The following is a 22,909-nucleotide window of genomic DNA, read 5'->3' on the forward strand; positions in this document are numbered from 1 at the left end:
GAGACGCAAGAGGGAAGAGATATGGGAACATATGTATATGTATGGCTGATTCACTTTGTTGTAAAGCAGAAACTAACACACCATTGTAAAGCAGTTATACTCCAATAAAGATGTTAAAAAAATAAATAAATAAATAAATTTTTTTAAAAAAACAAAAAACAAGTTCACAGAAAAGGTCTCTAGGGAATGATCTGGAAGCTGCCTCCGGCAAGATGAGTTAGCAGGGTAAAGACAACAGGATTGAGCTGTCCAGCAAAGGGAATAAACGGCCAGTGAAAAGACCCTGAGGCATGAAAGACCTGGGAGGAGGCCAGTGTGGCTGCAGCACAAAGGAGGGCAGGAAGAATCCTGCTAAGACAGAGGCCAACGGGTAAGAAGGTGGACTTTTTTCTCCCCCCCTAGGAGCAATGACATGCATGGAAGGATTTTAAGGATGGAAGTGATTTGATCTTGTTTGTGTTTAAAAATCTTTCTGTTCCTGGTAAAGCCCAGGGTGGGGGCAGGGGGCAGGGCAGGAGTGGACTCAGGAACTGGTTGGAAGGCCACGCTGATATCATGCTGTTCCTCATGCTGTCCCAGCTGCCTGATTTTGCACCTCACCCCGCCCCAATCTTCTTCATCCTCCAGGCCTCAATCCAACCTCCTGGGCCTGCCAGCAGGAGTGGGAGCTCCCTCCTGGCTGACCCCAGAGCACTTTCTTAGCCCATGCTGATCTTAGAGCACATGCCATGCCACACCCTGCGGTCAGTCATCTACATTTCTTGACGAGAGAGAGGAGTTCTGTGTCCCCAGCACGTGGCACAGCACCTGTGCTGGGTGAGACCCTCAACAAGAGCTGAAATGTTGAAATGCACACCCTCCCCACTCCCACCCCCGCGGCTCAGCCAGAGAAGCGGACAGAGCCCCTCAGTTCGGGAGAACTGTGTGCACCCAGAGGGAAGGGCCCAAATATCTGAAGCCCAGAGACGGGTGGACTGAAAGGATGGGGTGAAGGCTTTTCTGATTGATTTTTTTGTTTTTATTGGAAACAGCTCTAAGGGTCCCAGGGAAAAGGATCCTCTGAAAGGCTGGCAAACAGATCACCTTTGAATGTTAAGAGCAAAAACATTATAGTTGTCCTGCCCTCCCTCCAGAAGCTGGATTCTCCACAGTTCCCAGGAATGGCCTGGCCTGTCTTCAAGCTCACTGCCGCCCTCCTCCTGGTACCTCCCATATCAAGCCCGACCTGGCCTCAGCAGGCGCTAACGAGCTCGAGATCCTAGTCAAGGAAGCTGGTGACCCTGACCCAATCACCTACCCTCTCTGTGCCCCAGTTCCCATCTGTCAGTTAGAAGAATAATGCCTCCCTCAAAATGTCATGAGGATTAAGGGACTTCCCTGGCGGTCCAGTGGTTAGGACTCTGCACTTCCACTGCAGGGGACACGGGTTCAATCCCTGGTCAGGGAACTAAGGTCCCACAAGCTGTGTAGCCGAAAAAGAAACGAGTTTTTCCTCCTCGTACAATGGGTGCATGATTTCTTTGGGGGGCAATGAAAGTGTTTTGGAACTAGATAGTGGTGATGGTTGCACACACTGTGAATGTACTACATGCCTCTGAATTGTACATTTTAAATGGTTAATTTATGTTAACGTGAATTTCACCTAATAAAAAAGAGTGCAAGAATTCCTCTGCTTTGATTGACCCCCTCCCTCCAGGCTTGGCTTCTGGGGTCTGGGGCAACTGCCCAGGCACAGACCTCACCCTTCCCCTCCAGGTGGTGAACTCGGTCTAGTGGTGCTTGGTCAAGGTCAGAGGTCAAGGTCGGAGGCCTGATGTAGGGTTTTAGGCTGAGCTCCCGCCCTGAGCTTTATTTGCTTGCTGCCCAGAGGCCTTTGTCCCTCTCTAGGGAAAGAACCAAAGGCTGATAAGGCCACTTGCGGAGGGGAGCTCAGCCCCACCTCAGCCTCTTACAAACAACCGAGGGCTGGAGACAGGGCCTGAGAATCAGAAGCAGGGGGGCTCCGTTTTCCACAGGTGCCCCTGGATGGAGCAGAGGATGAGGGGAGAGGCTGTGGGTGGAAACAGACGTGGGCTCAGTGACCCCAGGACCCTGGAGGTGTCCCCTCCGGGCTGCCTCGTCCCTGAGCCCCCTCCCTGCACACTAGTTGTAAAACCTCAGCTCTTCCCCTCACAGAGGGACAGTGCCTCCCAGCTTCCTTTACTGCAGCCTGTGAGGTGCAGGCCACAGGCCCTTCGCACAGCTGAGGAGAACAGGCTCAGGAAGAGGTGGAGATGGGGAGCCAGAGAGGGGCACCCTGGCGCCGTCCCAGGCCCCCTTCCCTCCCCTGGGTTTGTTATCAGTTACCCGCCTAGGTTGAGCAGAGCTGCAGGAGGGGGCCCCATCCTGTTCCATGCCTGCAGCAGGCCTGGTCTGTATCTACTAGGTCTCTACATAGCTGGTGAGTGAGTGAAGGAACAGAGAGGTGCAGTGACTTGCCCGAGGTCACCCAGCCAGGAAGCTGCAGAGCTGGGAACTGAACTTAGCTTATCTGGCTTCTAGGCTGGGCTGCTGCCACTTCCGGTCCCTAGCGCCAGCCTGAGGTCCCATGAAATTTGGAGACACTTCTGACAGGGAAGTGGAGGAGGGGCCAGGAAGCTGGTGGTCAGGGGCCACAGAGGGTGACGCTTGTAATCTTATCTAGGACATGGTGACAGCTCATCAAGCCCTGGCAATTCTGAAGTGAGAGGAGGGCTGTCTCGGTGCTCTCCAATCTTCTCGGGGGGCCCACACACCCTCTCCCCCAGCCAATGTGGCGTTGCCCAAGCCTGCTCTGCTGGGCAGCCCTTCACGACCAACGACCAACGTCTTCTCAGCCCACACCCTTTCAAGTCTTGCCTATTCCATGTCCCTTCCCTTGGGGTTTTGGCTGGCTGATAGCAACCACTTACTGAGTACCTACTGTGTGCTGGGAGCTACGCTACGCTTTGCAAATTTTATCTCATTGAGTCTTAACAATAGTCTGCAAGGGGAAGTATTGTTATCCCCATTTTACGGATGAGAAAAGTGATGCTAAAAAGAATTGCACACTTTAAATGGGTGAAGTATCTGACGTGTGAATTACATCTCAATACAGTCACTGTATTAAAATAACCAAACATTTTTAAAATAAAATGGGGCCCCCATACCCAACCAAACCAATTGCATGGCTTTAGAATCACACGTGAGAGATCTGAGGAGGGAAACAGGATTTTATGTCCTATTGCCACGCAAAGGGAAACCAAGGCACTTAGAAGTGTCTCCCTACCCCGAAGTCCTCCCAGGAAGGGCCCAGATTTTCCCCTCGCGCCCAGGCTGGTCCTGCCTCCAGCCTCGTGTGTATGATGAGTCCCCAGCGCCCCCAGGGGGTTGCTGGTGGGCGTGTGGGCCTTGGCCTCCGCAAAGCCCCGACAGAAGGTGAAGCACACCACTCACCTGTACGATCCGCACAGGACGTATCTCCAGTCCGAGATGATAAACTTGTGCTGGATTTGGCCGGCGAACTTCCCGCCTGATTTGGCGCAGTACACCTCTCCTTCCACGCTCCGGACGGAAACGTTCTGTTGCAAGGCAAGTCAAGGTGTCCTCGCTAATTGCATACCCAGAGATACACACTTGCCTAAGAAAACATCTGGAAGGATGCTCACCAAGAGTAAACGGGTTGTATAACTGATTCACTTTGTTGTAAAGCAGAAACTAACACACCGTTGTAAAACAGTTATACTCCAATAAAGATGTTAAAAAAAAAAAAAGAGTAAATGGGTTATTGCAAGTTGGTGAGATTGTGGGCCATTGTTATGTTTTCCTTGGCTGAATTTTCTAAATTTTCTTCAATGTCCTGACATTATTTGAGTAATGGGGGGAAAAAAAAAAAAGAAGAAGTAGAAAAGAAAAGAAAGGGGAGATGGTAGAATTCAAACAAAGCAGAAAATAGAAGGAAGGTGAGGGCCTGGTGTCCACAGAGCCCTCAGTCCAGGCTCCCATGGCCCACAGAGGTCTGGCAAGCCCAGCCTCGCCCTGTAAGTGGCTTTAGTGACATGAGTCCCTGACTCCAGGCTGGTCAGAGGGAAGGCCCAGTGCAATCAGAGGGGGCGGCTTTGTGGAGACCTCAGTGGACCCTAGATTGCTGTAAGAAAAGGTGTGGCCACAACCCAAATTGTGGCCCTGTTTGTCCCTTTCCTCCCCAGCGGCACGCACTGCTCCAGCCCTCAAGCCAGCACCCCTGGAAGCTGAAGAAATGAACGGCAGGTGAGGCAGGGGGCTGTCAGAGGCCGGCGGGACGCTCCTGGCGCCGAGAATGCCCGCTGGTAGCTGGGCGGGCTCTGGGAAGGGGATGCCCAGCGCCTCCAACCACTCCTTCCAGCCTCTCCACAAGCTCTGGGGGTGGCGGGAACAGGGCCACGTCCCACTGTCCCTTGGTGCAGCGGGTGTGGGCCATGAGGACAAGGCCTGCACGGACTCCCTGGACCTGTTTCGATGGCCTCGTGCTGAGGCCGTGTGATCCACATTACGTCAAGCAGACCCGGCAGTCGGGGGACCTGAGGCCTGTGGCGACCGGAGGTGCCTGGACCCAGCTGCATCTCGGTCAGTGTGGAGGGGAAGGGAAGGAGGAAGGCGGGGAGGTTGGGGTCTCCTGAGGCTGACCTGCCTGAGCTGGGGGCAGTCACCAAGGAAACCACCTGTCAGCTGTTCAGCTGGGTCTGCTTGTGAAAGCTGTGGGCGGTTTCACGTTAGAGCTTGAATTAGCTGCCCCAAATGTGCCATGACTAAATGAACCCTCACCTCTGGGTTTCCCTGCTCCTTGCTGGAAGAAGGAAGTGAGGAGTTTGGTTAAGTCCAAGAGGTGTTGGAGCCATGGAGCCCTAAAGATGCACCACACAGGTCCTGGATGTCTCCCTGCCCCGGAAGTGCATCCACTGGGTCTCCTCAGCTGAGAGGAGAAAAGGCAGAGGTCGGGCCCCTTTATCCTTCCCAGCCCCCAGTGGATCTGTGTGAGGTCAAAGGGCTCTGAGCGGGAATGATGGAAATCTCTTCCAGGCCAGGTCCTAAAAACATCCCTCGGAATCCTACCTCCCTCTCTCTCCCTGTCACTATGTCTCGGGGGCCGTGTGTTCCTTACGGTGCAGCTACGAGGTGAGGGAGGGCCGTCTGAACTGGACTTTGAGCAAGAGAGAAACGTGTGTTATGTTAAGCCATTGAGATGGGGGCATGCGTTACCACAGTGTAGCCTGTTCTGTCCTAACACAAAATACCTTTTACACTGTCACGGGACCCTACCTTGAGGTGACCGTCAGAGATCTGGGCTTTGTCACACATCTCCTGGAAGAGCTTCACGCCTCCCTGGTCCAGGAGCACACAGACGAACACCCCGCGCTTGTTGGCCGCCTCTAGGATGTCACAGAAGATCTCCACGTCCGTGAACACATCCATCAGGATGGCCAGGACCTGGGCCAGGGCAGAGGGGTCGGACCCCAGAGAGTCAGGGCCAGGTGCTGACTCCTTTCAGCCAAACCCCCTCAGTCCCAGCCAGCCTGGGAGAGCTGTTCCCTTTGCTGCTGGGCTGCAGCGGGGAGGGTCTGACAGGGCAGGACTCAAGGAGGGGCGCAGAGCTGCAGTGCGGGCCCTGCCTCTGTCCTGATGTCACCTCTCCAGCCCCACCACAGATCCTCTGGCCTCTCCACCCACTGCTGGCATGGAGAGTGCAGAGGAGAAAGGGGAGATGAGCAAAAAGAGGAGGCGGGTTGCGGCGGGGGAGATGAGGCCAAGGGGAGGTGGCCTGGCAGGGTCACAGGAGAGGGACAGATTTAAAGTCACAGGTTCTCAGCCATTTGGAGCTTTAAGGCACTCTAGGGCCACTGGCTTTCAAATGTTTTTAAGCCGTGGAATCCTCGCCTCAAACAAAATCTCTGTGAAGACCCCAGGGGATATAAACTGGACTAGACTGAGCTGCCCCAGTGGGATGGAGAAGGGAGTCCTGCTCAACCAGCAGGTACTGCATCCTCCATCATAGCAGAAGCTTGTGGGGTGGGGGGCCTAGATAGCCAACAACGGGGAGAGACGTATGTGTTCCTGCCTGCCAGGCACCCCTCCTTCTGCCAACGGCACCCCAAGCTCACTTTATTTTATTTTGGCCACACCGTGTGACTTGTGGGATCTTAGTTCCCCAGCCAGGGATAGACCCCGGGCCCCCTGCAGTGGAAGCGCCCAGTCCTAACCGCTGGACCGCCAGGGAACTCCGCCAAGCTCATCTTAAGGAATTACCTCTGCTCCACCATCCGTGTGCTTTGGGTGGGGTTACTGCCGTGCCCTGGATTGGGTGCGGGGGAGGCACACTGCAGCCAGACCACTGGCCACAGGGATTGGCCCAAAGGTGGTCACATGACATGTTATCCTCATGGGAGTCAGCCCAGGACTATTGCTGGGACTCCTGGGGAAAGGAGGCATTCCTTCTACTGGGATTGCTTAGCTAGTAGATTATAAACTACAGCTGCTGGCAGCCATCTTGCCCCATGTGGGGACAGTCTGCCTGAAAGCAAAGCCAGATCTGGAGAAACCAGGGCTAAGAGGTGGAGACATGCCCAGCAGCATCCTTTCAACATCTGATTTCAGTTACCCCTGAAGCCAGTCCTATGCTTGACTTGTCCACTGAGGATGTCAATGCATGGTCCTCTTCTTAAGCTTTTTGGGGTTACTTTCTGTGATGTGACTTATAATAAGAAATATATATTTGGTCTTCATATCAGTTTCTGGCACAGAGCTCCTAATACCCTGGGAATTTCCAACATGATGAGAGCTGAGAGCAATAAAGGGGTCTTCTGTTATGTTAATGAGGCAACTTTCAGACCTAAGGGCATTGGCACTTAAGGATGGGGGAGCTCTTTGCCAGGAGAACCAACCTTGTGATCAGAGGGTTGGAACTTTTAGTCTAACCCCACAGCCTCTGGTGGAGAAGGGAGGAGCTGGAGGTTAATCAGTCACCAATGGCCAATGATCTGATCAATCATGCCTATGTAATGAAGCTCCATAAACACCCAAAAGGAGACGGTTCAGAAGGCATCTCGTTGTTGGACACGTGAGGGTTCAGGGAGATTGGTGCACTCAGAGAGATTCACTATGCATCTCTTCCCTCTGGCTGTTCCTGAGTTATATCCTTTTATAATAAACCGGTACTCTATTAAGGAAAATGTTTCTCTGACTGCTCTCAGCCACTCTGGCAAATTGATCAAACCCAAGGAGGGGGTTGTTGGAATCTCTAATCCGTCGCTAGTTGGTCAGAAGCACAGGTGACAATCTCGGCTTGCGACTGGCGTGAATTGAGTTGTAGGACACCCAGCTGATGTCCAAGAATTGCTTGGTGCTGTGGGAAAGGCTCCCACACAGTGGGATGGAACAGAACTAGAACTTTTTGTCACTCAATCAAAAGTCCTTCCTAGTACCTAAATTGTGGTGTGTTGAGAAATGGATTATTAGGCAGCCAGTAAAAATGATCATTATAATGGTTACATAGAAACTATAGGACTTCCCTGGTGGTGCAGTGATTAAGAATCCACCTGCCAATGCAGGGGACACGGGTTCGAGCCCTGGTCCAGGAAGATCCCACATGCTGCGGAGCAACTAAGCCTGGGCACCATAACTACTGAGTCCGCATGGCACAACTACTGAAGCCCACATGCCACAACTACTGAAGCCCGCACACCTAGAGCCCATGCTCCGCAACAAGAGAAGCCACTGCAATGAGAAGCCCACGCACCGCAATGAAGAGTAGCCCCCACTTGCCACAACTAGAGAAAGCCCACGCACAGCAATGAAGACCCAATGCAGCCAAAAATAAATAAATAAATTTATTTTTAAAAAGAAAGAAACTATAAAGCATGGTGAAATATTAAAGTAAAACTTGCTGTTTAATATATGCTCGACAAATGTGCATTAACAATTAATGAATTAAGTGGAAAAAAAAACAAACCAAAGCACAAAATGATAGCATGTCCATTATGATTGCCAGCAAGGGAAGGTGGTGTACAGATAGATGAGTGCAAAGCCAAAACTAACAGTCATATTTGGATGGGGGGCTATGGCGATCTTTTCTTCAACATTACCTGTAATAATAATGTTCAACCACTTTTCTACTAATTACAATAAATTTTTTTGACCATCAACATCTGGGAAGTAGCAAGGACAAGAAGAGTGTCATGGAGACAGGTGAAGGAGATGGCTGGTACCCACTCGGAGCTGACTTTCTGCTCAGTTGATGTGGGTGTCTGGATGGGGGAGGGAACTGCGAAGAAATTGCTCACCCTGGGCTAGAGGTCACTAGAGATGTTCTAATAGTGAGGCCTGTGATCCTTTAGAACCATGGCCCTGTTAACACACAATTAAGTATATGTGCACATTTAAGCTTATGGCACCAATAAGGTCCTGTCTCCTGAAAGATAAATGCCTCCTCATCCAAGGTATTGGCAAAAGAGACAATTCTCTCTCCCCAGGAGGTCAGTAAATCCTCCCAGTTGTGTTCCAGTGAGTCTTTGTTGTCAGAGACAGGGCTGGTAAGCAGGTGACCGACTGACAGAGAAGAGGAGGGGTTTGCAGAAAACCCAGCGTCCTGATTTAAACGATGCTTGGAAGGACAGGCTCATGACAGCTATAGGTTTATCTTGTTTGCCTCCTTTTGGGATTGCCTCCCAGCTGGATCGATTCAAGGCCGCTAACTTCTTCCATCCCCTACGTGGGCGTCCTACCTCGCAGGGTATAGTGTGTTGATCAATCAGGTCCCAAAAGATATGTCCGCATCCTAACCACCAGAACCATGGATGTGACCTCATTTGGAAAAAAGGTCTTTGCAGATGTAATTAAGATTCTCAAGATGAGATCATCCTGGGCTTTCTGGTGAACCCTAAATCTAACGACAAGTGTTCTTATAAAAGACACTCAGAGGAGAGACAGGGAGAAGAGGATAAGGCCATGTGAGGACGGAGGCAAAGACTGGACTTCTGTAGACACAAGCCAAGAATCGCCTGAGCCAGTAGCAGCTGGGAGAGGAGGGAAGGATCCTCCCCTAGAGTTTTTCGAGGGAGTACGGCCCAGCTGACACCTTGATTTTGGACTTCTGGCCTCCAGAACTGTGAAAGAATACTTATCTGTGTTTTGTTTTGTTTTGTTTTTAAGGTGTTTTTTTTTTGATAAATTTATTTTATTTTATTTTTGGCTGCGTTGGGCCTTCGTTGCTGTGTGCGGGCTTTCTCTAGTTGTGGCGAGCGGGGGCTACTCTTCATAGCCGTGCGCGTGCTTCTCATTGCGGTGGCTTCTCTTGTTGCGGAGCACGGGCTCTAGGCACGCAGGCTTCAGTAGTGGTGGCACGTGGGCTCAGTAGTTGTGGCTCGCAGGCTCAGTAGTTGTGGCTCGCGGGCTCTAGAGCACAGGCTCAGTAGTTGTGGCACACGGCGCACGGGCTTAGTTGCTCCGCGGCATGTGGGATCTTCCCGGACCAGGTCTTGAACCCGTGTCCCCTGCATTGGCAGGTGGATTCTTAACCACTGTGCCACGAGGGAAGCCCTTATCTGTTGTTTTGAGCCACGAAATGTGTGATAATTTGTTACGGCAGCCCTAGGAAACTAATACAGAGCAGTAGCACATAATCCAGGGGAAAAACGATCTCCTGGAAGATAGGGAAATTTAGCTCCAGCTGTGGTGCTAGTGGAGGCTAGCTGAGTGCCTTCGGACAACTCACTTACCATCTCTGGGCCTCAGTTTCTTTACCTATAAAACATTGCACGATAGAAGAGCATTAGCTGTCATGTAAGTTGGGTCTAAGTGTAAGCCCAGGTAATATAAACGGCAGCATATTCAAAAGTAAAGTGCGTAGTTAAAATATGACTGTGATTTTTATATGCATTATTCTTGAGCAAGTGTGGATAATGTTAGAATAACACCATGAGAGAATGTTGTTTTAATTCAGGTTATGGGAGAGGGTTAAAAGTAGTGCCCACACCACTATGGGCATGAAAAAGAAAAAGAGTAGGGTTCTTGTTAGGGCCAATCAGACGGCCCAGCCCGGAGGTGTGGGGTTGGCTGAGAACGGGAAGGAGGTACTTCCCGTGCTAAGGAAGGAAGTTGGCCTGGGAGCGCTGCCTGGCCGGTGGGCTCTGGGAATCTAGAGTTTCAGTGAGATGGCGGGGCCCAGCCAGGGGGCTGCTGGTCCACTAGAGTGATACCCACAGACAGGGGTCATCCTGCGGAGACCTCAGATCCTGGCTGAGAATCCCTCACTACCTGCCCGGCAGACGTGAGTTCCTCATGGGCTGGAAATCCTGCTGCTTTGGGAAGGGCAGGGGGCAGGAGGGGAAAGAGGATTTGGGTCCTGGTGGGACCACCAAGCATGTTGGGGCCAGTCGTTGGGGGCACTTAGCGCCCCATGGCCCAGTTTGTGCTTCGATTGCTACTCTTCCCTCTTTCTCTCCTATGTGCTGCTGCTTCCTTTTTGAGCTTGCTTTTGGTGGGTGAGTAATAACAGCAGCAACTCTTTCTTGAGCACCTACTCTCAGCCGGACGTTCGTCCCCTATAACCTTCACAACACCATTACCCTGGCTTCCCGGGTGAAGAGCCAGGAGTGCAGAGATGTTAAGTAACTTTCCCAAAGCTGGAAAATGCGAGGAGATGCCCCAGACCACAAGCCAGAGCCATGCTCCCAACTGCAATCTACTGCAGGCCTAAGAGAAGGACTCTGATCTCTGTTTACATCAGATACAGCCTGTCCCCCCTCTGCTTGTGGGTTAGGATGGGCCAAGGAGGGAGAGTCAAGCCCTGGGAGGGTTGGGGGACCCCAGAGCAGAACTCAAAGAGAATGTGGACAGAAGAAGGGAAGGGGGCCCAGGTGGACCCTCCCCCATCACCTATCTGCTGACCACAGTGCGAGGGGGCCGACAGCCCTTAGAAAGGCAGCAGTGAGAGGACCATCCCCCTGCAGCCACCTGTTCCCACCTGTTTGTGTCGCCTTGGGTGTGCCTGGTGCTCCCCTCCCTCACCGCCAATCTGGAGCAGTGACAATGTGCCAGCGCTGAGTCCTGGCTCCCAGAGGGGGCGAGGGACTTCCTCTAGGGGACTCCCGTGGGAAGGGAGACAGGACAATCACAGATCCCAGGAGGATGCCGGCGGGGCAGGGAGCACGGGCCATCCCACCCCACTCTGGCGGGACCTAGACGGGACCTGGGCTGGGTAGAGGCACCCCGTTGCCCGGAGACCCCACGGGCCTGGCAGGCTGGACCCCTCTCTCCCAGGTCTGCCCGTCCCTCGGCAGCCCTTGTCGGGGGAACAGCCGGAGACCTCGCCCTGGGGACCCTGGTGGTGTTCGAGGCCCTGGAATCACAGTTGTCAGGCATGGGGCAGACCTGCTCATCAGCTCCCTGGTGGCGCAGTAGGGGTGGGGGCAGGACTGTGCAGTTCCTGCTCAGATTTCTTGCTGTGTCCCGTCCCTCCACCCTTGTCCCTTGTTCAGCTGCTCCCAGGGCAGGGGCTCGGCCTGAAAAGGTGGTCCTTGACCCCTAGGGCTGGGGGAGCTTCTTTGGGACCTTCTCACAGCTGCCCCCTTGGTCCTCTGCAGGCTCCCCCCACCCTCCCCCCACCTCCCCAGAGAACTGAATAGATTTTTCTCTCTGCAGTGAAAGATGGAGGGAGAGGGGACCGAGCAGGGACGGGGCTGCCTGCTCGAGTTCTCCAGCTTTCTGGTCTTGGACCCTTTACACTCTTACAAATTACTGAGGGTTTAGGGGCTTCCCTGGTGGCGCAGTAGTTGAGAGTCCGCCTGCTGATGCAGGGGTTTAGGGTTCGTGCCCCGGTCCGGAGGATCCCACGTGCCACGGAGCGGCTGGGCCCGTGAGCCATGGCCGCTGAGCCTGCGCGTCCGGAGCCTGTGCTCCGCAACGGGAGAGGCCCCAGCGGTGAGAGGCCCGCGGACCGCAAAAAAAGTTACTGAGGATTCCAAAGAGCTTTGGTTTATGTGGATTATAACTATTGAGACTTGTCAAATTAGAAACAAACTGAGGAAATTCTTAATGTTTATTAGTTATTTTAAAATAACTAATATTCCTTACTGAAAACAATATTAAGCCCATTACATGTTAACATAAATAACAACAATTTTAAAGCAAAAATAACTATACTTTCCAAAACAACAGCAAAATGGAGTGAGCAGAGTGGCATTACTTTACAGTTTTGCAACTCTCTGTGGTGTCTGGCTTACCAGGAGACAGCTGGTTCTCACATCGGCTTCTGTAGCAATCTGTTGTGATGTGTTGTTGGGAAGGAGATATATAAAGATAATCCGGCCTCACACAGATAAGTGGTTAGAAAGGGTAGGACCTCACAGACCCATTGGAAGGCTTTTGGAACTCTCAGGGATCCTGGACCACACTTGGAGGATGAATAATTCATGTTTTTTGTTTTCTGTATTTTATGACACTTCGACATCCCAGCGCCAACTGATTACTAGAGATAACAAGCACTTGGACTAGGCGTGGCCTCTGATATGCTAACCAAGCGATCCAGAGCCATGTCCCAAACCTCCTTTATCTGGCTGTCCCGCATCCAGACAGTATTTCCCTGCCCATCCTAAATCACGCCAGCGCCAGCTATGGGACAACCAGGGACCATATGTGGCCCAGAGCCTGCTAGAATTATTCAAAGTAGCCAATCCTAAACTGTTCACCTGGCCCTGCCTTGCCTTTCCTGCAAAACCACAATAAAGGCTTGTGCCCGTGTGTTCCCCTGGTTCCTCTGCCTCCTGATGGACCCTGGTGCTCCCCGTGTGGCCCTGCATGGTGTGTGGTGCCTCCTGCTTCTAGGACACTGTGAGTAAAAACCTCTTCCTTCCTGACAGTCCTTTCCACGTCTCCCTACCATCCAGACCTCTCGCTCCTCTTGACGTCTGCCTTTGACACACCCTAGACCTGGAATTCCTTTACCTCCCCTCTCTGCCCAGCAAACTCTCACTCAGCCTTTGAGACTCTACTCAGAGGCCACCGCTTCCGTGAAGCCTGCCTCAGTCACCCTCCCCTCTGCTCCCCGGCACAAAGCGTTGCTCAAGCCCAGCACTGCCATCCACCGGTGTCCCCTCTCTTCCCACCTCTCCCCTAAGGGCAGGCGGCTGGAGGGAGGGAGGCCTCTCGTTCTGCTCTGCCATCCTGGGTTCAGGGCCTGACCAGTGAATTCGGCTTTGTGGAGTGAAGGAATGAGAGCATGAAGGGAAAGAGGGAGAACTCCTGCTCCTTAGGGAACAGAAGCTGCTCCGGGAGACACCAGCAGGCTGGCTCCGTTTGTCCCCCTCTCTTCTCTTCTTGAGGGGGCTGAAGCCACAGGAGAGGGAGAAAACAAACCCCCTGTCCTCCCTCTGTGTGGACACAGCCTACTTCCACCTGCAGCCTGTGGCTGGAGATCCAGCCCCCTCTGGCATCTCTGTGGGGACAGGCCACTGGTCACTCCTGAGCCCTCTGTGTGTGTGTGTTGTTGTTGTGTGTGTGGGGGTGTGTGTGTGTTGTGTATGGGAGTGGTATTGCAAACTGCCTGCAGGAGTCTGACAGGTAACAAAATGGGGGAAGTTCATCAGGGCCTGGGACAAGAGGGAGAGGTGGGGACTGCCGCAAAGGTGACCCACCCAAAGAGGGGACCTCAACTCAGCGCCAACAGAGCCAGGTCTTCCGACTTGCTAAGAGGAGCTGGAAATTCTTACTTTCAGGTGAAATCTTCCGATTTTTAAGTGTTGTCCTAAATCTGTAACATACTGTATTGATAAAGCAAAGGACAGCAGCAGGCCTCAAGGCCGCAGAGGTGAAGAGAGAGAAGCCTGTCTAGGTGGGGGAGGGGGAGGGGAAGCGCTCAGCCAGGGGACGATGTTCCCCAAGCCCCAACCTGGCTTCTTTCCAGGGAGTCTCACTCACCCTTTGAGCGGTGGCTGCGGTCGAGACTTTCGCCAACACCATTGGTCCCACCCCTCAGGAGAGCGCTGAACTTCAGCAGAGACCAGAGGTGGCACACTTAGGAGCAGGCCCTGGGAGCTGGAAGGGACCCCTTAGTCCAGTGTGGGATCTGGGGCCTGGGGAGGTCAAGGGACTTGCCCTGCGTTGTGCAGCCCACCCCAGGCAGTGCGGGCACTCCTGGCTGCCTGCCTGAGCCCACCTGTCAGTTCTTGACGCTGCCTTGCCAGGCAAGCATGAAATGCTGCCCTGAAGTAGCCCAGCAGTGTGAAAAGCCAATACTGCAGCCCTTGCCACCTTCTATTTTATTCTCCAGAGCTCCACTCCCTCCCTCCCTCCCCATTGGAGCACAGCTTCCCCACTCCTGGTGGCTTCTTCTGGAGCCATGAGACTGCACACACTGTTAGACATGGGAGGGGATTCTGTCATGAGAGTGGGATCTCAGCAGAAAATGAGCTTAAATATCAGTTTGTTCTTTTTTGAATTCTTTTAAATGTAACAAAATAAATAAATTTAATGATGAGAGAGACTCTTTACAGATGACCTAGTCCTTTCCTTGGAGTCCACTCTCACCCCTGGCCCTGCAGCTTCAGGAGAGTGGAGGGGCACCCATACCCCTGTGCTGAATAGTCATTTTGTGCACCTGGGTAGAATGATCTGGAGTGCCCCCCGCCCCGTTCCCCGGGGGAGCAGGCAGCCCCTGTGGGCCTGCACTTCCAGGAGCATTGGGAGAACTCCCGACCAAATGCCAGTCCCAGTGCCTGAAATTCTGCCAGCTAAGCTCTGGCCTTGAAGGATTTTTCTTCTTCTAAAGTCACTTATTAAAATGTATACACTCTGGGGAGGGAGAAACCTCTGCTGCCTCCTCTGTCCTCTGCCTGACCACAGGTTGGATTCAAGCGCTGCACTGAATTTGTGGGGCAGACAGGTCTAAGCCGAGCCTGAGAGGAAACGGGGCGAGTTTTTGTCCCAGTGGAGTGGCCCCTTCATTCAGAAACACAGAAGTGAGGCACCTCGCCTAGCCTGGGGAACTCAGGAAAGCCTTCCTGAGAGCGGGACTTCAGTGCTGGGTCCTGAGAAGGAGTAGGTGTTAAGGGAAAAGCAGGGAAGGTGAGGGGGCTCCAGGCAGAAGGAACAGCATGTGCAGAGGCCTCAAGACAGAACGTGATGTGTTTGAGAATCTGCAGGTCACTCAGGAGGTGGAAGAGGAGCTGGAGAGGTCGTGAGCCATGCTGCGGAGTCTGCTGGTCCCACTGGGGGCAACGGGGAGCCACTGAAGGCTCTAAGCAGCGAAGGGACCAAGTTAAATTTGAAGTATAGGAAAAGTGTCTACAGCAGCTTGGAGACTAGGTGGTCAGGATGAAGATGGAAGAGGAGGGTCGGATGGGAAGCTATTGCAGGAGTTCCAGTGACGGGTGATGGCGGCCGGGACCCAGGTTGTGACAAATGGGATCAGGAAGTCAGTGATCTCGGGCAAGGCAGCGAGTAACATCCCTGGTTCCATCCCAAGCTCCAGTCACCTGGACTCCATCCCTTAGAGCAGGACACACCTCTCTCTCCTTTCCTCCACCAGTGCCCCCACCCCACGGCCAAGGAGACGCAGACTCGCCATCGCTACCTGGCTGGTCCGGGTGATGCAGCGGCGGATGAGGCCCCTGAGGTTGTTGTGCTTGTCCGTCTGGAAGTACACGGTGACGCTGGACTTCTCCTTCAGGTAGGGCTTCTCGGCTGAGGCCCAGGTGTGCAGCAAGGCCGGGTCGCTGCCCTCTGAAGCCACAGGGAAGTAGGTACTTGATGGCAGGGAGCAGGAGTCGAGTCCCTTGGAACCTGCCTCGGCCCCTCCTGGGGGCTCTGGGGCAGACGGGGGCTCCTTGGCCTGGGCCTGGATGTACTGGGCCTCCACCGAGGACAAGAAGTCCACCTCGCCTTCCTGGCTGAGCACCCGCCAGTAGGCCTCGGGACCCCCATCCAAGAGGGCATCTGTGGCCAGCCGGGCACTCTCATTGTCACTGAAGTCAGCCCTGGCTGGCCGGACCCACTGGCTCTTGACATCTTCCAGGCGTTTCTGGATCTTGCCGACGTGCCTCGCCCGGCTCATGCTGCCCTGTCCCTGAGTCGTGTGGGGGGCAGCTGGCACCGGAGCTCTTCCTGATGTCAGGGGCAAGCGGGCCACACCACCCAGGAGGAGCGGGGCTCACAGCGCTTCTGGAAAGCACCCACTCCTAGCACTGGTGTGCAGCCAGCATCCAGGATTACCTGCTGCAAGGTAATCCTGCTCTCCTGAGCAATGCTTCACAGGGATCATCACCCACTGCCAGGAGGTGGTTTATCTCTGAGCGACACCCGCCCTGCCCGCGGGCCAGGAGGGCTGGCTCTATCATGCCTGGGCTCACTCAGCCCTGGGAGACTCTTCTCCTCCCAGCAGCCGAGGTGAGCCGGCTTTCCAGCGTGTTGTGCAATTCTCCCGAGACCCTCAGGTCCCATTTACAAAGCAAGCAGCCTCTCCCAGCACCGTCACTGTCACCGCTGTGCCTCAGGTCCCCTCCTGTGCTCCTCACTTCAGACGCCAATTGGTTCAAAGACGATTTCCCTGATGGGCCCCTGAGATCTGCCCTCCACCCTGTCCCCGTGTGAGGAGGGCAGCTGGGTGCCCGCCAGGCAGGACTCTTCACCAGGTACTGCTCCTTTCTCTTGGTAACACCCCAAGTTCCCAGCCCTCCCCATTCTCTGGAAAAGCCTTCTTTCCCACCTCTCTTCCCTTATTGTGTTTGCAGTGGTCATGCTTGAACAGAACCCCCAGAGAGGTTCCATTTCTGGGGCCAGCGCTGATCTGTTGGAGGCGGCGGCTGCTTGGAATACTGTCTGGAGAAGAATCTTCGGCTGTGTCCGTGCCCACGGACCAATGGGATCAGTCTGTCTCGGTGCTGGTGGGGCAGGTGGCCGCAGGCATGTTTGAAGTAGATGAACTGCTAAGGGAGAAGCCACATTTTCTTTCCGGACCAGGGCATGGTCTATTCCACGTCAATGGAATGCAAAACCTGGAGTCCTGATGTTACTGAATCAGGTCTGACTGCTTGACGCTCAAAAATCAATATTCCAGAGAGAGACAAAAGTTGGTGAAAAGGAAAGCGTCCTTTCATCAGGATGCTGGCAATCTGGGGAAATGGTGGACCCAGTGTCCCCCAAAACCCACCTCCCAAAATTCTGCTCAGCCATGAAGTTTGTAAAGGGAAAAAGGGAAGTAATCTCAGTTAATCGTTGAGGTAGGGGGTCTGAGTCGTTGCCATCCGTCACTGTGTGCAGGCTTGTGTGCGGGCTTGTTGGCTTCTTGTGATTCTTCTTTAGGTGCTACCTTGTTCACACAGCTTGTTCGTGAGACTGCTGAAAGAAAAGCTAGGGAAGAGATCTGGTTATCTGCTGATTACTTATTCTTCATTTCTAATTTGATCTATGGAAAGAACCAACAGATTAGACAAGGTGTTGTGTGATCAAAAGATTTGAAAGGTGTGCTAGGGCCGGAGGTGAGTAGAGCATGGGACGCCTGGTTTGAGGTTAGTGACAAGAGAAAGGGGCCTCCTGCAGAGAGCTCTTTCCTGCCAAAAGCTGCTTTCACTGACTGCCTCTGGTTGGGTTCTTCCAGAGACAGACTCTGAGACTAGGATTCGAGGAAAGTAGGTAACTGGGAGGTGATCCCAAGATGCTCTGATAGGGGAGCAGAGGAGCGAGACGGGAAGGGGAGGAAGCTGCTCGGGGCAGGTCGTGTTAAGGAGCAGGCCGCCATTGCGGACATCTGGGATTTATGAACATCTGTGGGAACGTCTGGGCTCCAGTCCTGCCGGGGACCTCCAGGAGATGGTAGAGAATACAGCTCAGATTTTTCCTACCCAAAAGATGAGAAAACCGCAGAATCTATCTACCAGCCCCCACTGATCGTTGGTCCAGGGCTGCTTCTGGGGCTGCATTAGTTCCCCAGCCTACTGGCCGGTTCTGTGGGTTCACCAAGCACAGCCCTGGAGCCCGAGAAAGCCTGCAGGCAGAGGTCGCAGGCATATAGGACAAGCTAACGAGGTAAGAGCGGGGCCCTGACAATATCCGCTAGGAGAATTATGGCAGGAAACTAGGATTGAGTGGTCTTCAAACAGCTGGCACGTGGTAAGAGCCAGATGCCTCTCTGCGGCATATCTATCTACTCTTTGGAGGCAAGTGCTATATATAAGCATCTGTAACCCCACGAGAGCTGTGGAAGGAGGCTGTCTGGAAGTAGAGCAGTGTTTTTAAATGCACAGTCCAAGAAAGAGAAGGGGGATTTAAAAGGGATTTCTTCTCTTTTGAAGGATATGGAAGGAATCTAATTCAAGACCTCGGGCACCCCTCCCCTTCTTCCACTTTTTCTCCTTCCCCAGGGCCGGGAACCTTGATGGGGACAAAGCTAACACCCTCTCTGTCTTCGGTGCCCCTGGCCCCACGCCCTCTCCCTTCTGCCAGCTCCTGCTTGTGCAGATGACCTCACTTCTTGCCCACGTTCTCCTTGGACCTTCCCTCCTCTCCATCTCCTCTGGGTCCTCAGCCCACTCTCCAATCTGTGTCATCAAATCCAGTCCCCCGTCTGCTGAGGGGATAATAATCCATGGGGTTTGTGCTGGTTCACTCCGAGGCTCAGAAGCTGTCGGCGGCTCTCAGTTGCCTGGCACGTTGAGTGCCAAGTCTTGAGCCTAGCCTTTGAGGCCCTGCGTGTCTGTGATCTGTGTGAACGTTGCAGCGTGACCTCTCCTTCACTTGGCCGTCATCGAGTCCTCCCTGCACGCTGGCTCTGTGAGCTAAGGGACACATGGAGGATCAGGCTTCGTTTCACAGATGAGGTAAGCAAGTTTCAGAGAAGTCAAGTAACTTGCCCAGCTAGTAAGGGGCAGAGCCCGACACAGTCCCTCCAAAGCCGATGCACCTTCCAACGTGCCAAGCTTCACTCTCCCTTCCTTTCCCCTGTCCCTTTCCACTCTCAGAACAATCCAGATCCTCTTATCAGTTCCAGAAAGTGTGTATGGGAGAAGGACAGAAGTGGGTAGATGTTCTGGGGTTCATCTTTCACCTGGGCCTGATTCTCTTTGTTAGATGAATAAATGATGGGAGGTCCCTCTGAGACAGAGGCAGGTCTCCGTGGCCTGCGGGCACCATTTTCACCAGTCTACTTGCACAGTAGCTATCTTTTTTTTTTTTTTTTTTAAAGACTCTTTGAGTGGAACTTTCCCCTCAAGCTGCTGGAGGAAGAAGAGCCCTGCTTCTCCTGTCCCCAGCTCCCTGCCCTTATGCAGACCCCAGGGACTCTATCAAATCCTTTAGAATAGACAGCAAATGCAGTCTATGTGTGCTGTCCCATCTTTGCCCCCGTTCCTGCACTCCTGGCAGACGTTACTAGTTGATCATAGAACTTCTTCCCTATGAGCTGGGAACCATCCCCTCACTGCTCTTTATGGGGCTCAAAGAGAAGTTCTCACCTAGAAGGAATCTTGGATGTACTGATGAGAAAACCGTACATCCAAGATGTACTGATGAGAAAACCGTACATCCAAGATGTACTGATGAGAAAACCGTACATCCAAGATGTACTGATGAGAAAACCGTACATCCAAGATGTACTGATGAGAAAACCGTACATCCAAGATGTACTGATGAGAAAACCGTACATCCAAGATGTACTGATGAGAAAACCGTACATCCAAGATGTACTGATGAGAAAACCGTACATCCAAGATGTACTGATGAGAAAACCGTACATCCAAGATGTACTGATGAGAAAACCGTACATCCAAGATGTACTGATGAGAAAACCGTACATCCAAGATGTACTGATGAGAAAACCGTACATCCAAGATGTACTGATGAGAAAACCGTACATCCAAGATGTACTGATGAGAAAGCGGTAGCCCAGAAAGGGAAAGTGACTGTTCTCAAAGTCACACAGCTGGCCAGTGGTTGTCATCAGCGTTGGCGCTCCCCTCCTCTGCAGCCCCAGCCGTGTGAAATGGCATCATTCTTGCTGGGTCTGCTGGCTGAAATAACAAATTTCTCCCCTGGGATTGCACTTCCGGACCAGGAAGTCTGGCCAGCTGCTGAGCCACATTGTCATACGTTGAGAAATCCTTATCAAAGAGCCCTTGATTCCAGGCACTGTGGATTATGGACAACTTACTTCCCTTCTTCCATCCTGTGACCTGAAGTGTAGTCTCTCTGACTCACGAGGACACCGACAATGAGGTAAATAATGAGAAACCAGTCTCCTGTTAGCAAATGAGTGGTGTTCGGGGCTTCCTGAGAATTCCATTTATCTAGGGCCATGGTTCTCAGCAGGGGGCGATTTTGCCCATCTGGGGTGGGGGGATGTGGCAGTGTCTGGAGACATTGTTGGTTGTCACAGCTTGGAGGGCTACACCCTGCAATGCACAGGACAGCCCCCACCATAAAGAACTATCTGGCCCCAAATGTCAATAGTGCTAAGACTGAGGAACCCTGACCTAGGGCCCGGGGAATGACTAGTGGAATGACTGGCCCTCGCCCATGTAGGAGGTCCAGTCCCCTGCCTTTGCTCAGCCTGCCCCCTCAGCTGGAAGTCCTGGCTTCCCCCAAAACAATTTATTCAAATCCTTCTCTGCGTTCAAGGTCTCTCCCAACTCCCATCTATGGGAGGGAGCCTTTCCTGACTATGCTTAAGCAGCCTTAACTGCTTCTCCTCTGAGCCTACAAGGTGCTTCTAGAACTTGGCTCAGTCAGTCTTGTACTAGTGATGGGTGCACTTCCCCATCTCCCACTGCATTTAATTCCTTGAGTGGTGCAAAGTCAAAAAGCTTCCATGCCTTTGGAATCAGGCACAACTGTGTTCAGATTGTGCCTATGATAATATGTGACCTTGGGTAGGTGACTTAGAGGACCTCCCTGAACTTCACTTTTCTGTCCATATAACCACAGAACAGTTTCGGAACACGTCCTAAGTACCAGGTGCTATTCTACGTGCTCTACGTGTGTAAACTCATTCAACCCTCACAGCAGCCCTGTGAGTAAGTGCTATTATGACCATTTCATTCCACGTCAATGGAATGCAAAACCTGGAGTCCTGATGTTACTGAATCAGGTCTGACTGCTTGACGCTCAAAAATCAATATTCCAGAGAGAGACAAAAGTTGGTGAAAAGGAAAGCGTCCTTTCATCAGGATGCTGGCAATCTGGGGAAATGGTGGACCCAGTGTCCCCCAAAACCCACCTCCCAAAATTCTGCTCAGCCATGAAGTTTGTAAAGGGAAAAAGGGAAGTAATCTCAGTTAATCGTTGAGGTAGGGGGTCTGAGTCGTTGCCATCCGTCACTGTGTGCAGGCTTGTGTGCGGGCTTGTTGGCTTCTTGTGATTCTTCTTTAGGTGCTACCTTGTTCACACAGCTTGTTCGTGAGACTGCTGAAAGAAAAGCTAGGGAAGAGATCTGGTTATCTGCTGATTACTTATTCTTCATTTCTAATTTGATCTATGGAAAGAACCAACAGATTAGACAAGGTGTTGTGTGATCAAAAGATTTGAAAGGTGTGCTAGGGCCGGAGGTGAGTAGAGCATGGGACGCCTGGTTTGAGGTTAGTGACAAGAGAAAGGGGCCTCCTGCAGAGAGCTCTTTCCTGCCAAAAGCTGCTTTCACTGACTGCCTCTGGTTGGGTTCTTCCAGAGACAGACTGTGAGACTAGGATTCGAGGAAAGTAGGTAACTGGGAGGTGATCCCAAGATGCTCTGATAGGGGAGCAGAGGAGCGAGACGGGAAGGGGAGGAAGCTGCTCGGGGCAGGTCGTGTTAAGGAGCAGGCCGCCATTGCGGACATCTGGGATTTATGAACATCTGTGGGAACGTCTGGGCTCCGGTCCTGCCGGGGACCTCCAGGAGATGGTAGAGAATACAGCTCAGATTTTTCCTACCCAAAAGATGAGAAAACCGCAGAATCTATCTACCAGCCCCCACTGATCGTTGGTCCAGGGCTGCTTCTGGGGCTGCATTAGTTCCCCAGCCTACTGGCCGGTTCTGTGGGTTCACCAAGCACAGCCCTGGAGCCCGAGAAAGCCTGCAGGCAGAGGTCGCAGGCATATAGGACAAGCTAACGAGGTAAGAGCGGGGCCCTGACAATATCCGCTAGGAGAATTATGGCAGGAAACTAGGATTGAGTGGTCTTCAAACAGCTGGCACGTGGTAAGAGCCAGATGCCTCTCTGCGGCATATCTATCTACTCTTTGGAGGCAAGTGCTATATATAAGCATCTGTAACCCCACGAGAGCTGTGGAAGGAGGCTGTCTGGAAGTAGAGCAGTGTTTTTAAATGCACAGTCCAAGAAAGAGAAGGGGGATTTAAAAGGGATTTCTTCTCTTTTGAAGGATATGGAAGGAATCTAATTCAAGACCTCGGGCACCCCTCCCCTTCTTCCACTTTTTCTCCTTCCCCAGGGCCGGGAACCTTGATGGGGACAAAGCTAACACCCTCTCTGTCTTCGGTGCCCCTGGCCCCACGCCCTCTCCCTTCTGCCAGCTCCTGCTTGTGCAGATGACCTCACTTCTTGCCCACGTTCTCCTTGGACCTTCCCTCCTCTCCATCTCCTCTGGGTCCTCAGCCCACTCTCCAATCTGTGTCATCAAATCCAGTCCCCCGTCTGCTGAGGGGATAATAATCCATGGGGTTTGTGCTGGTTCACTCCGAGGCTCAGAAGCTGTCGGCGGCTCTCAGTTGCCTGGCACGTTGAGTGCCAAGTCTTGAGCCTAGCCTTTGAGGCCCTGCGTGTCTGTGATCTGTGTGAACGTTGCAGCGTGACCTCTCCTTCACTTGGCCGTCATCGAGTCCTCCCTGCACGCTGGCTCTGTGAGCTAAGGGACACATGGAGGATCAGGCTTCGTTTCACAGATGAGGTAAGCAAGTT

The 22,909-nt window shown here is 52.8% G+C and overlaps 1 protein-coding gene across 1 annotated transcript in view; it reads right to left on the bottom strand.

The window, feature by feature from the left end:
- FAM83A (family with sequence similarity 83 member A) overlaps window positions 1-16,134 on the bottom strand; it is a 21,543-nt gene extending 5,409 nt beyond the window's left edge. Inside the window, exons 1-3 of the mRNA XM_007126068.3 lie at window positions 15,599-16,134; window positions 5,296-5,463; window positions 3,454-3,578 (exon numbers count right to left, since the gene is read on the bottom strand). Coding sequence (XP_007126130.2) covers window positions 3,454-3,578; window positions 5,296-5,463; window positions 15,599-16,078 — 773 coding nt within the window. The 5' untranslated portion in view covers window positions 16,079-16,134. The remainder of the gene's footprint in view (window positions 1-3,453; window positions 3,579-5,295; window positions 5,464-15,598) is intronic.
- Window positions 16,135-22,909: the final 6,775 nt, after the last annotated feature.

Source organism: Physeter macrocephalus, chromosome 15, assembly GCF_002837175.3.
Source record: "Physeter macrocephalus isolate SW-GA chromosome 15, ASM283717v5, whole genome shotgun sequence".
Taxonomy (NCBI): domain Eukaryota; kingdom Metazoa; phylum Chordata; class Mammalia; order Artiodactyla; family Physeteridae; genus Physeter; species Physeter macrocephalus.